Source organism: Panthera tigris, chromosome A1, assembly GCF_018350195.1.
Source record: "Panthera tigris isolate Pti1 chromosome A1, P.tigris_Pti1_mat1.1, whole genome shotgun sequence".
Taxonomy (NCBI): domain Eukaryota; kingdom Metazoa; phylum Chordata; class Mammalia; order Carnivora; family Felidae; genus Panthera; species Panthera tigris.
Genome location: NC_056660.1, coordinates 172132285 through 172145513, shown reverse-complemented (window position 1 = coordinate 172145513; position 13229 = coordinate 172132285). Strand labels below are relative to the sequence as shown.

Here is a 13229-nt window from a genome sequence, read left to right as displayed (position 1 = left end):
CCCCAAGGTAAGCCCAGGGCCCCCTGTCCCAAACCCATCCCCAAGTCTTAGTAGGAAATAGCCCATCACCTCCACTCCCTTACCTCTGTCCTAACTGTGCTTCCCCTCTCTGCACCCATAACATCTCAGTCTCAGTGCAGCCTGGCTCAGTCCAGCCTGGCTTACTCCCCCAAAGTAAAAAGGACTCGTGCTCTACCAGGGCTTGGAATTCAGGCCAGCCCCTCACCCCCACCACAACAGCCAGGGGCCCTTGGGACATTATAGGGGTGTAAGGATATGTGTTGCTAGCGCAGATTGGCACTCCTACCCCATCAACGAAGAACTCCTGGTGCAGTTGAGGGTGTGCCTAAAGTGAGCCGAGGGCTTCCCAGACTTGGGGATAACAAGGGGGGAAACCTCCTTACCTAAACCAGTCCTGGTCTGAGACTCATTCATGAGAGAAAGGCCATCTGGCAGGGAGGGAGGTAGATGGGGAAAGAAGTTCATTTGCCGGGGGAACCCAGGAACTTGGGATCCAGGCCAGTGGACCCTCCCCAAGTGCATGTTCAACTGGTCCCATGAGCAAGCAGGTGTCCATGGCTCCTCACTGCTCTCAGGATGGTCCAAACTCCTCCTGCATGTGCAGACTTGGCCCACATCTGCAACCTCTGCCAGTACACATGTTCCCAGGTCCCCTCCAGCCGCAGGGCATTCTCATCTCCTTCCAGCCCAAGGCTCCTGCACACATGCCCTTCTCCCTCTCCATCTGGGAACTCCCACTCCTGCTTCATTTCAGCTTGATCGTCTGCTCTCTCTTCCCTCAAGAGTCCACCCCCTGCCACGGGGCACTCTGGTAGCACCTGTATCTGTCACTAGAACACATGTCCCCATTGCCACTTGCCATCTATTTAAAGGATTATTTCATTGACATCTATCTCCCCATGAGACTTTGAGCTTTTAGGGGGCAGTTGTCCTTGTATTTATTTAGTTATCACTGCATCCCATCATTTAGCTCAGCGTCTGGGATAGAGTAGATGCTCAATCAATACTTGCTGAATGACAGAATAAATGAATCTGGGCTGAGCACCTGAGTATGCATCTCTGAGTATATGTGGGGGTGGAGGGTATACTTCACTGAGTGTGTGTTTGGGATTTACACACCATGGGTGTTTGTGCATGTAAGTATGCAGGTATGGATGTTGAGGGGTGGTGTGTATGTGTAAGTTTCAGGACACAGTAGTTGTCATTCAGTGTTGCTGCGGCCCCACTGTGTGTGCCCAGGATGATGTCCTATGGAGAGAGGCTGGGGGGCCCGGCTGTCTCCCCACTCCCAGTCCGAGGGGGACACATGATGCGTGGGACAGCCTTTGCCTATGTGCCCAGCCCTCAGGGTGAGTGCTGCTGCCATCCCTGGTCCCTGTGTGCCCCGAGTTGCTCACATCCCTCGTGAGGTCTCCATCCCTCTGCCTCTCCCCCCCACCCCCAGCCAACCCTGCCTGTCCCAGGGCTTCTGAGAACTGCTGACCAGCCTCCCTCCCCAGTCCTGCACAGGATTCCAGGGACCTCCGCTTATGCCTTCCCCAGCCTGGGCCCTGTGGCCCTTACTGAGCACAGCTGCCCCTATGGGGAGGTTCTGGAGTGCCATGACCCGCTGCCTGCCAAGTTGGCCCTGGAGGAAGAGCAGAAACCAGGTGGGCCTGGGAAGGGGGTGGACAGCAGGGGCATCAGCAGTCAGTGCCCTAGACCCTGGCCCCTGTGCTCATGGCTGGCCCATCTCCAGAGCTTGGGCTGGCCCAGAAGCTGCGCCGGGCTGGCATGACACTCCTCAAGGTACCACTGATGCTCGCCTTTCTCTACCTCTTCGTCTGCTCCCTGGACGTGCTCAGCTCTGCCTTCCAGCTGGCTGGAGGTAGGGCCAGAGGAGGGGATCAGGGCAGGGTTCCTGAAGGGCATCAGGCAACACTGGCTCATGCTCCCCAGGGAAGGTGGCTGGCGACATCTTCAAGGACAATGCCATCCTGTCCAACCCAGTGGCAGGGCTGGTGGTTGGGATCCTGGTGACTGTGCTGGTGCAGAGCTCCAGCACCTCCACGTCCATCATTGTCAGCATGGTCTCCTCCGGCTGTGAGTTGGCTCACCAGGGCTAGGGAAAGAGCATGGGGGCTGGTGTGTGGATGGGGGCTGAGGTGGTGTGTCAGGGCCAGGAGGCCGGGGGCAGGGGGGAGGAGTGGGGACAGGTTGCTAAAGGCAAAGGGCAGAGCTCCAGCATCAATCACCCTGTCCTCCAAGTCAGGGCCAGGAGTCTCAGCCAGGAGGGGTGCCCCAAGATCTGGAAAGGGTGCCAGATGGGGAGTACAGCCCCAGGAAGGCTTAGCTCCACATCACCACACAGTTCCTTATTCTATCAGTCGGGGAAAAGGAACCTGCTAGAGATATACATATGATTAATTGCAAGGAATTGGTATACATGATTGTGGGGCTGGCTAAGCAAGGCCAAAAGCCATGGCGCAGGCTATGAGGAAGGGCAGACTGGAACTCTTGGGCAGAAGCCAACGCTGGGTAGCCTCAATTTTTCTCGTAAGGCCTTTTATCTCATTGTATGAAGCCCACTCAGGTGATCAAGGGTAATCCTCTCTATTTAAAGTTAACTGGTTGTAGAAGTGACTCGCATCTGCAGAACACCTTCACAGCAACATCTAGACTGGTGCTGGGTTGAAGACTGAGTACTATAGTCTAGCCAAGTTGACACACAGCACTAACCATCACACTCGTGCACATGTGCACACACAAGCACAGATATTCATTTGCATACAAGTCATGTGCCCTCATCTGCATATGTGCACATGCAGTGCATCTGTTCACATACATGCACACATATAGCATGTGCCCATATGAACCTGTGACACCAAGGCTGGGCAGCATCATGGCAGGACTGCCCGACGGGGGCTGGGACATGGGTAGTGAACCTGGAGGGATGTGTTGTGGGGACAGGAGCTGAGTGGCTCTCACATAGTTAGTTAGGAGGTCCTCTCTTCTTCTACCAGTGCTGGAGGTGAGCTCTGCTATCCCCATCATCATGGGCTCCAACATTGGCACCTCTGTCACCAACACCATTGTGGCCTTGATGCAGGCGGGGGACAGGACTGACTTCCGGCGGTGAGGGGGTAGAGTGGTGAGGGGCCTGTGTTTGTCAGTGGAGGGTGGTCCCAGGTGCCAGGAGCCCCCAGCCGTAAGTGCATCCCGGCTCTGGCCTGCCCTGCAATGTGGCCTCCCTGCCTAGGGCCTTCGCGGGGGCCACGGTGCACGACTGCTTTAACTGGCTGTCAGTTCTGGTCCTGCTGCCCCTGGAGGCTGCCACTGGGTACCTGCACCATGTCACTGGACTGGTGGTTGCCTCCTTCAACATCCGTGGCGGCCGTGATGCCCCTGATCTGCTCAAGATCATCACAGAGCCCTTCACCAAGCTCATCATCCAGGTGGGGGCAAGGTTGGCACGGGGTGGGGGCCGGGGGATAGTAAAGACCCCTCTCTCATTCTCCCCACCCACATCTTGCCCACAGCTGGACAAGTCTGTGATTACCAGCATTGCCACCGGTGACGAGTCCCTGAGAAACCATAGTCTCATCCGGATCTGGTGCCGCCCAGACCCCATGGAGGTGAGTCTCAGGTCTAGCCCCAAGTAATGTTGTCCTGATTCCTTCCAGTCTCACAGTGACTTTAGGCAGCTATTACCAATCAACTAGAGTCAGCATGTAATTGATTTAGCCCAGTGGTTCTCAAAGTATGGACCAGCAGCATCTGTACCACCTGGGAACATATTAGAGCTACAAAGTATTCAGCCCTTCCCTAGACTCTAAAAAAAACACTTGGGGCAGGGGGTGGCATGCCTATGTTTCAACAAGTCCTCTAGGTCTGCTCCATGCTCCAGTTTGAGAACCACTGGTCTAGCTCAACCTTCTGGTTTCACAGGTAGAGAGAACAGGCTTCAAGAGGCTGAGACTCTCAGAGCCTGTCCTGCCGGTTCAGGGCCCTGTGTGCAGGCCTAGCAGTGTGGGGCTCTCTCCCCCCAACTAGGGTGCCAGGGAGACTAGTGATTCAGCTCTGCTGTGTTTGGGGACCCAGGTAATGGGGGGAGGGGGAGGGAAGGTGGAGAAGGATGCCTTGGAAAGCCGGACAAACAGGAACAAGACAAGAAGGCCACGTAGAGACCTCACTGGAGACACAACAGCCACTTGTGCTGACATAGGGTTTCCTCCCCCTGGAGACTGCCACAGGCGTGTGTCTGCTTGCCCTTTTGCACCGTTTCCCTGCCCAGAATGAAGACATTGATTGGAAACTTGTGGACCTGCCATTACACCAGGCTAACAAGGAAGCAGGCAATTAGCACACTTTCTCACTCAGCCATAAAAAAGGAAATGCTTCATCAAAACCATAATCCACAGTATTTGCTTCTCCCTAATTATCACATATAAGAAGCAACTCCATTTGGAACAAGATATAAGGAAAGCTGAAGCCAAAGGCGTAGCACAGCCTGGCCCCCTCATCCTTCCTACTTGCTACTTGATGTTACCGGCCCTTTATCTCAGCGTGAACAGAGAAGATCCTTTCAACCCTGCCCTATGAGGTTCCTTTGCATCTGAGTGGTGCACAGCTCTGTTTCAGTCCTTCTGAGTGTTCAAGGCAGTTTGACATCAAAAAGCCCATACGGGCAGCTCTTACACTGGCTTTGTGACCCCTCTAACACAGTGCCACCTTCTCACCCACCCTCTGGGCCCTCTCTCAGCTCTCTGAATTGCCCAAATCCTCTCTACTTCATAGCAGAATCTGGACGACAGAGAAATCACACGGTTTGATCTTCACACAAAACAAACCATGCAAGGGAGATCCTGAGCTGTGGAGTTCCTCTCTTGCTCTGAAATCCCCGTTGCCCACCTGCAGCTGCATTCAGCAGGTCTCCCCTTGTAATACGTACACCGGACATAACCCTGTCCCGATGGGATCCTCACAAAACGCTGGCAAGGTGGACATGAGTATCCCATCTTCCACAAGAGGAACTTGACGCCCACTGACGTGAAGTAACCCACTCAAGTTCACGTGGCAGGGGCTGGCCTCACTGCTCCTGATGCCACTGGCCTGAACACTGGTTTCTCATCCCAGCTCTCCCAGGAGAACTTTTCTTTAAGAGCAGTATCCAGATGGGATTTCCCTGGCTTGGAGAGTAGCTGAGGGGTGGGATCCAAGCTCCCTGTTCTCACCCTCTCTCTAGGTCAGATCCTGTGGAACATGGCTCCGCAGCCATGTGCTTGCTCTTGCTGTGTGTGTTGGTGGTTTCTGCTGCACCAAAGACTTGAATTTTTCCTTTGGCCACCGAGTCTCCCTTCCAACCTGTCCTCGTGGCCTCCAGCTTTCACCAAACTGGACCCAACCTCACCCAAAACAGTCTCCAAGGAACGAAGTCACCAAAGACAGTACTGGGAGTCTGAGACGGTGGAAAAAAACCCAGAGGCAGTTTTAGTGTCCCAACACCTCTTGACACTCCAGGGACCTAACACTGTCTTGGAAAATTACCTTCTTATGTACTTATCCTATGGATTGTCAACCATACTCGCCTGGTCTAAACGAGCATCCTTTGAAGACTTGCAATGGGGAAACAGGATTTATCACTTGCCCATTTTATAGTTGAGGAAACTGAGGCTCAGAGAGGCTTGCGGAGGTCCATGCCATTGAGGTAGGATGAAAATCCTGGTGGAATCTGGAGCCCATGCTTCTGAACCCCCATCTCACTGGCTCTTCCAGAAGCCAGCCTGGAACCCCCATCTCGCCGGCTCATCCAGAAGCCAGTGTGGTGTTCCATCATATGTGTCCATTCCCCGCTCTGCCCACCAGGCCTGAATGCCACCAGACAACCACAGCCACCCAGAGACTGCTCCCGAGTGGTAGGTACTGCTCTAAAAAGGATTTCTCCTCTTTGCCACCAGACGGCGCTGCTGGCACGGTGATTTCTGCTTCCAGAAAAACAAAGACCCTAGAGCTCCCCTAACCCTGCAGGCTGAACAACAGCACAGGCCCACATCCTGTGCATTTCTCTCCAGGGGAAGGATTTCTGGAGCCTGGCAGTCTTCTGTGAGCTTAATCTCAGAGGTGCTTCCTTAATTTGGGGTGTCCCTACAGGCACTTAGATCCTAACTCTCTTCCAAGATTCCTCAATACTAGTCTCTTGGGAAGAGGTGGGCAGCATCATAAAACTCACACTGTAGGAAAGGAAATTGAGGCCCAGAGAGCTTAAGTGTTCCAGGATCACATAGCTGGGAGTGGCTGAGCTGGGATCTCAGTTTAGGGCTGCCTGGTGCTCATTTATTCTGTTCTTCCCACAGAGTTCACCACCCCCACCACACTCCCAGGCCCAGGCAGGATGGGCACATCTAGGGATATGTCCCAGACCCTGGGCTGCCCAGTTCTTTATCTAGGCTAGAGGTCCCACCTTCTAGACAAGGAAGCCCTGGGCCTGCTCCCTCCCCTCCCTCAGTACCTACCCCCAGCCTGACTGTGCAGTCTACCCACTCTCTGGCCTCCCCACTCTCCTACTTCTCTCTTGCCCTTTACAGTCTCTGGATTCCCCTCTGTGAGCTCAGCCAGAACCACACAATCCCAGGCATGAAGGTCAAGGTTCAAAACCCTCAAGGCCTTAGCCCTGAGTCTTGCCCTGCCCTGACACAGCCAGCCCTGAATGGGACCCCAGCGAAGTTCCTCCCTTAAGAGATCCATAGGCCCAGCCAGGTCAGTGGGGCACAGGCTGGTCAGGTATGCACTCATCTCAGGGGTCATCTGCCTCCCAGGGTTCCAGGCTGGCCCACCAAGGTCCTCCCCAAAAGGGCCAGGATCCTCAGGCACACGTGCAGGAGTCATTGATCCTGACCTAGGAAGTCAATCTCATGCAAACACATACACATCCACCCTTCCCATCATGCAACCCTGAATGGGCCCAGGGATGGAGGGGGGGTCTAATCCGTATTAGGAGGCACAATTTACTGAAGACTTGTTATGGCATAAGCCTGCAGAGAGCACTTCACACACATTTTCTCCTGTAACCTTTATAACAGCTCTTTGGCTATCCTGCTTTAAACAGGTACAGAGAGGTGATATGACTTGCCCCAGGTAGTTGGTGCTAAGAAACAGGACTTGCTCAGATCTTCTGGACAGCAAACACATGGCTCTCTCCCATCACTCTCTTGGCCTGCTTTTCCAACACAGCCCAACAGAGAGTATTCTCCCCTGGTTTCTCAGTTTGCACTTCTGGCCTGGGTTTGAGGGTGCCCCAGGCCCCAGGTGTGGCCAGCTGGAACACAGATGAGCACAGTGTCCCACTCACAGTGACACATGTCACTAAAATAAACCTGATTTAAAGCCAGACACCAGAAATATTTCTTACTATTATACATTTTATAAGTGACACAGTTTGGAATAAACCCCAAAGAAGCTGCAACGTTGAAGGGCCAGTCCTGCACCTGAGATGCTACCCTCAGCACAGAGGAGGTCCAGGGTGGGGGTGGGAGGCAGAACTCCCTGGGGACTGGACCAGGGCCCCTATCAGCTCCCAGAGAGGCACAATGTGTATAAGGAAAATTTGTAGCTCTTGTGTTCTGCCCTGGGGCCCTGGGAGTAACTGCCTATTTCTGGGGCTCAGTTCCTCCTTTGTGAGATGGTTTCTCCCCATCCGAGCCCAGCCCACTTTCTCTTTTCAAGGCTAGAATCCTGAGGGAAAGGTAAGGCACCCCAGTTGCATGAAAAAAAAAAATCATAATTCCTCAATCCAGTGAGGTTGCAAATTAGTGGCCCTCACAGGATTGTAAAGTATGTGGTTTCTCTTGTAAAATTGGGCCATTTGGCCATGCTGGGCTGCATCCCTGGATGGTGACAGAGGCCTGGGCCTGCCTGGCTCTGGGCCCTTTGAATTGGGGGGGGGGGCTCCAGAAGGAACTCCCCTCACTTCACTGGCAGTAGGTGTGGGATGGAGGAAGGGTGGGCCTGGACTTCTCTCCACCGGTGGTTCCCCCACTCCCTGTACCCCAACATCCCCCCATAAGGATTTGAGCGAGAGAACAATGGGGCTTGGGCTGATGGTGCCTCAGGGGAAAGGATGGGGCACAGACACTGGGGAAGTGGGAGGCACCAAGAGACAGACTGATAATAAAGAATGGGGAAGGGAGAGTTTTCAGAAGGAGGGCCATGGTCAGTAGCACCCAATACCAAGGAGAGGTGGAAGAAAACAAGGACAAGAAGCCACAGGATCAGGAGGCTGCAGGCTCCAGTGAGAGCCAGATCAGCAGAGTGATAGCACAGAACATTCAGAGGACTCACCACGGCCATATTCTTGTGTGGCAGGTGTTTTCATCCCCATCTCTCCAGCAGAGGAGACAGGCTCAAAGAAGACAAGCAAGCTGTCCAAGGGGACGTAGCCAGGAGGCCCACTTCCATCCCCCCATCCCCCACCTCTTCCTAACCCCCACCTTATCCCCAAGCCCTGCTGCATTTTCCTAAATTCTAAGTCACGCTTCTCTTAACCTAGGCTCCCACTCCCATGCCCAGGGCAGAGGCCAATACCAGCTGGACCCTTGGAAATGCCACCATGGAGAAATGTGAGTGTCTGCATCATGGGAGATGTTTGGCATGGCAGGGGCAGAGCCGGGCAGAGGAAGGGCTGTCCCCAACCTGGCCACTGCTGCTATCAGCCTCAGGAAAGCCAGCTGTCAATCAGCCCAGCTCATGGGCTTGGGTTAGGCCCTGCTGTTGAGGCTGAAGTAGCCTGAGGTGGGGCCTTAGACTCCATTCCCAAAAGGGTACTAGAGGTGGGATGCTGGGAACCAGCTGTGGGTGTTCAGCTCTCAGCAGCCTGACACCTCTTCTGCCAGGCAACCACATCTTCGTGGACACGGGGCTCCCTGACTTGGCTGTGGGGCTCATTCTGCTGGCTGGCTCCCTAGTGCTCCTATGCACCTGCCTCATCCTCCTCGTCAAGATGCTCAACTCTCTGCTTAAGGGCCAAGTGGCCAAGGTCATTCAGAAGGTTATCAACACTGGTAAGCCCCAGGAACTAGGTGTGTGGGCCCCAGGATGGGCCCTTCCAAATCTCACTAAGTCCCACTTGCTATGTGGTCTGGGTAAAGCTCTGCCATCTCTGAGCCTCAGTTTCTCCCTGTGAACAAAGAAGAGGTTGGGCCAGGTGATTTCTAAGGACCCTGAGGTGCTGGCAGCTGGGGACCTGAGGCTGTCTCTGGCTGTGGTTCCATTCTAGCAGGTGGCTCTAAACAGATCCTCAGAGGCCACCAATTCATTCAACATATATTCATTAAACCTGTGTGCCCAAGCATGGTTTAGTGCCAAAGATACAGAGGTGAGCCCCAGAAATGAATCCTACCCTCAGGGGGCTCACAGGCCAGAGGGGGAGATGGATATGCAATGAAAAATAAATGACTGAGTGGGGATATATTCAGATAGAGAAGTTACTGCTGAGAAGAAATCAAAAGTGACAAATATACAGTATGGAAGATACCTCTTTCAATGGGTGGTCAGCGGCCTCTGTGAGGAGGCTGAATGAGGAGTAGTAGTCAGATGTGTCTGAAGAGTGAGCCAGGCAGAGAGAGGTCAGTAAGGTAACAGGGTGGAGCAGGTCACAGGGTCCCCACAAGCTGTGCTCAGAGCCAGGACTTTATTAAGGGTAATGGGGCCACTTTTGGGTTAAGGGTTGGGGCAGGGGAGTGACACCACCTGATTTTCATTTTAAACTGCATTTCAAACTTTTGAGATGCTGCCTGGCACCAGCAGAGGCTAACAAATGCTGGAATAAGGTACATCTATGGGAGCTTAGGGAAGCAAGAAACAAAGTCCGCCAGAGGGCCAGGGGTCAGGGAGGGCTTTTCAGCAGCCATGATATCTGGTATCATGTAGGAGGACTATAAGTGGAAGCCACTGCAGTTGAGCAGGGGATTGACAAGACCCCACTTGGAAGCTGGCATCCAATACCTCCTCCCTAAGAAAGGTCCTGGCTACTCTCCCAATGCCCTCCTACTGACCCTGCTGGGATGGGGGTGTCCTCGTAGACTTCCCCGCCCCCTTCACCTGGGCCACAGGCTACTTTGCCATGGTGGTGGGAGCTGGCATGACCTTCGTTGTCCAGAGCAGTTCTGTGTTCACCTCAGCCATCACTCCACTCATTGGTGAGTGCCCATGGCAGGGCAGGGTGGGGCAGGGTGGGCTGGCAGGGAAAGGGCTGAAGGAGGGGGCTGAGGAGAATCTGTCTTCTCTGTCTGGCCTCAGGCTTGGGTGTGATCAGCATCGAGCGGGCCTACCCCCTCACACTGGGCTCCAACATTGGCACGACCACCACAGCCATCCTGGCTGCACTGGCCAGCCCCAGGGAGAAGCTGTCCAGCGCCTTCCAGGTGCGCCTAGGAGGGTGCCTGCCAGGGGCAAGACAGGGCTGGGACTGGGGTGTGGCACCTGACCCAGGGTGGGACATCATGTAACAGAGTTTTTGACTGCCTACTAGGGGCTGCCCACTATGCCAGGCTCTGGAAACTATACGGGCCAAAGGAGACCGGGTGCCATCCCCAAAACCTTAGCATCTAATGGGTAGACATTACTCACATAATCACACCAATGACAGTGAGTGGGATTTGCACTCTGAAGAAGGGGTGCAGCGAGAGGGGGGCTGGCCCATTCTGAGGGATTAAGGACAAGTGGGGGGGGGGGAAGATGGCAAAGGGGTTGCTGTTCTAGGAGCAAAGAAGTAATGACAAACCTGAGGCTGGGGCCAGGGTTCGGACCAATAAGGATGACAGAGCAGCTGAGCCAGAAACTAGAATGAATCTTTTTACTGCTGAGTTTGGGCAGAATCTGTTGGGGAATTTGCAAGAGGGGTCAGTGGGGGAAAATGTGTAGTTAGGGCAGCATTTATTTACTACCTGGTCTGGAAGTGTTTCAGTATTATGCTAGGAGCACATCTGCCCTCTGGTGACTTTCGTGCTGCCTTTCCAGGCCAGGCTCCTATTATCTATCCCTGCCGGCCTGACAGGGAGCTGGAGCCATGCCCACCTCAGCCCCTCTGCCCTCTCCTCTACAGATTGCCCTCTGCCACTTCTTCTTCAACATCTCAGGCATCCTGCTGTGGTACCCAGTGCCCTGCACGCGCCTGCCAATCCGCATGGCCAAGGCGCTGGGCAAACGCACTGCCAAGTACCGCTGGTTTGCTGTCCTCTACCTCCTCCTGTGCTTCTTGCTACTGCCCTCACTGGTGTTTGGCATCTCCATGGCAGGCTGGCAGGCCATGGCGGGGGTGGGTGCACCATTTGGGGCCTTGCTGGCTTTTGTGGTGCTCGTCAATGTCCTGCAGAATCGCAGCCCCAGACGCCTGCCCAAGTGGCTGCAGACATGGGACTTCCTGCCCCACTGGATGCACTCCCTGCAGCCCCTGGACCATCTTATCACCCGTGCTACTTTGTGCTGTGCCACTCCTGAGCCCCGCTCACCCCCGCTGCCCGCCAGGGTCTTCCTGGAGGAGCTGCCCCCTGCCACACCCTCCCCCCGTCTGGCACTGCCTGCTCAACACAATGCCACCCGCCTCTAGCCCAGACTGCCACCCAGGGCAGGGAAGGGCCTGTGCCTGGGGCCCACTGTAGAAGGGCAGAGGGGTGTGTCTGTGTACTCTGGGCACGGGCCTGTCCTTGTACAGGTCCTCAGAGGTCTGGGCTTGTGTGACTGAGAGTCAGTGTGTGTGCATGTGTGGGCATGTTTGGTAATACTGTATGTCAGCCTGCATGTGTGAACTGATGCACCCGTGGAGGGCTGTGTGCAGGCTACAGGGTACCTGGGTATGATTTTGAGTCCTCTGCACACCAGGAGGCTTTGTTTGGAGACCTGTGCTTGGTTCTCCTGGACACACAAGTCCGACTCAGTGGAGCAGGAGTAAGGTGGGTCTGAGGACAGGACCTGCAGCTGTTTGGTTGTGCATAGATGTGGGTGCCTGAGTCACTGGCTGAGTTCTCACCCTCCCTGTCACCTTCCTTTCTCTACTTGCCACTCTCCCCCTCACCCAGTTGTTCTGTGGCACCACTACAACCCCCTTTCCCAATACTGCGTGATGAAAAAGGAATTAAATTCTCATGCATTTACAAGTCTGTTTGCTTCCATCTGGGGAGTGGGGGTAGGCCATGGCTTGGGGTCCAGCAGCACTATTTCCTGCAAGCTCACCCCAACAATCCACTTAACCCTACCTTAATGAGCCAAACCAGATTCAGACTCCCTGGGAGTCCCCCCTAGGGCCTGGGGCCACCCCCAAGGCAACCATAAGAAGGGCTCTCTGCACCATCCCCACCCACTCTCCCACCCTCCCCATCCAGCTGACTTCCTCTGGTCTCTCTCTGCCTCTGGACTTACCCACCTTACTTCCCCTTTCTGGGATAAGATTAGTGTTCCAGAAAACAAGTGACAGGTGGGGGCTTGTCGGGGGACACTGAGGGAGGGGACAGGGAAGGTGAAGATGGGCAAGAGAGGCCATGCTCTGGGCCCCAGCACATAGTGGTCAGGGACTGGCCACCCTCCCTCCCACCTTTGTCCTTTAACTTTGGGCAATAAACCAAGCCTCATTTAAACCCATCCAAGCTTTTCAGGGCACTGGGTGGCTCAGTTGGTTAAGCGTCTGGCTACAGCTCAGGTCATGATCTCACAGTTTGTGGGTTCAAGCCCCTCTGTGCTGACAGCTTGGAGCCTGGAATCTGCTTCAGATTATGTGTCACCCTCTCTCTCTGCCCCTTCCACCCCAAAATAAACACTAAAACAAACAAATCCATCCAAGCTTTTCAATTCCTCCTTTTCCATAGGGCCCCTGGAGCTGAGGCCTGCAGAGTGAAGGTCAAGGGGTAGGGAATGCCTAAGTTCCTCCTTCTAGTCTAGAGAGTCCTCTGGGGCCTTTGGACTCCAAGGGGGCAGACGGCTATAGGGTCCAGACCTCGTCGTGATGGTCTTGGCCATGTGCTCTTCTCCCACTCCCTTTGGGATATGTGGGAGGAGATGCAAGAACCCGGGAGCCCCAGAGTTGCTCTCCAAGCTACCAGCCCTACTCCGTCACCCACTGACACTTGAAAAGGCTTCCTCCTGCCAAGTAGAGGGGGTGACTAGTACACTGGCCTCCAGCCTGACTCCCTGACCCCATAGGGTCTAGCTGGGGTTTGCTTTGGGAGGGGTGTGGGAGGAAC

General features: G+C 54.6%; 1 protein-coding gene across 1 annotated transcript; it reads left to right on the top strand.

Annotated features, from left to right (window-relative positions):
* The first annotated feature begins 1261 nt into the window (after positions 1 to 1261).
* Positions 1262 to 12146, top strand: SLC34A1 (solute carrier family 34 member 1). Its single transcript, XM_042956735.1, has 11 exons — positions 1262 to 1370; positions 1431 to 1709; positions 1760 to 1912; positions 1960 to 2103; positions 3024 to 3135; positions 3236 to 3635; positions 8546 to 8615; positions 8889 to 9056; positions 10077 to 10193; positions 10294 to 10418; positions 11099 to 12146. The coding sequence occupies exons 1-11, from the start codon at positions 1262 to 1264 to the stop codon at positions 11600 to 11602; spliced, it is 2181 nt and encodes a 726-aa protein (XP_042812669.1). The 3' UTR covers positions 11603 to 12146.
* Positions 12147 to 13229: the final 1083 nt, after the last annotated feature.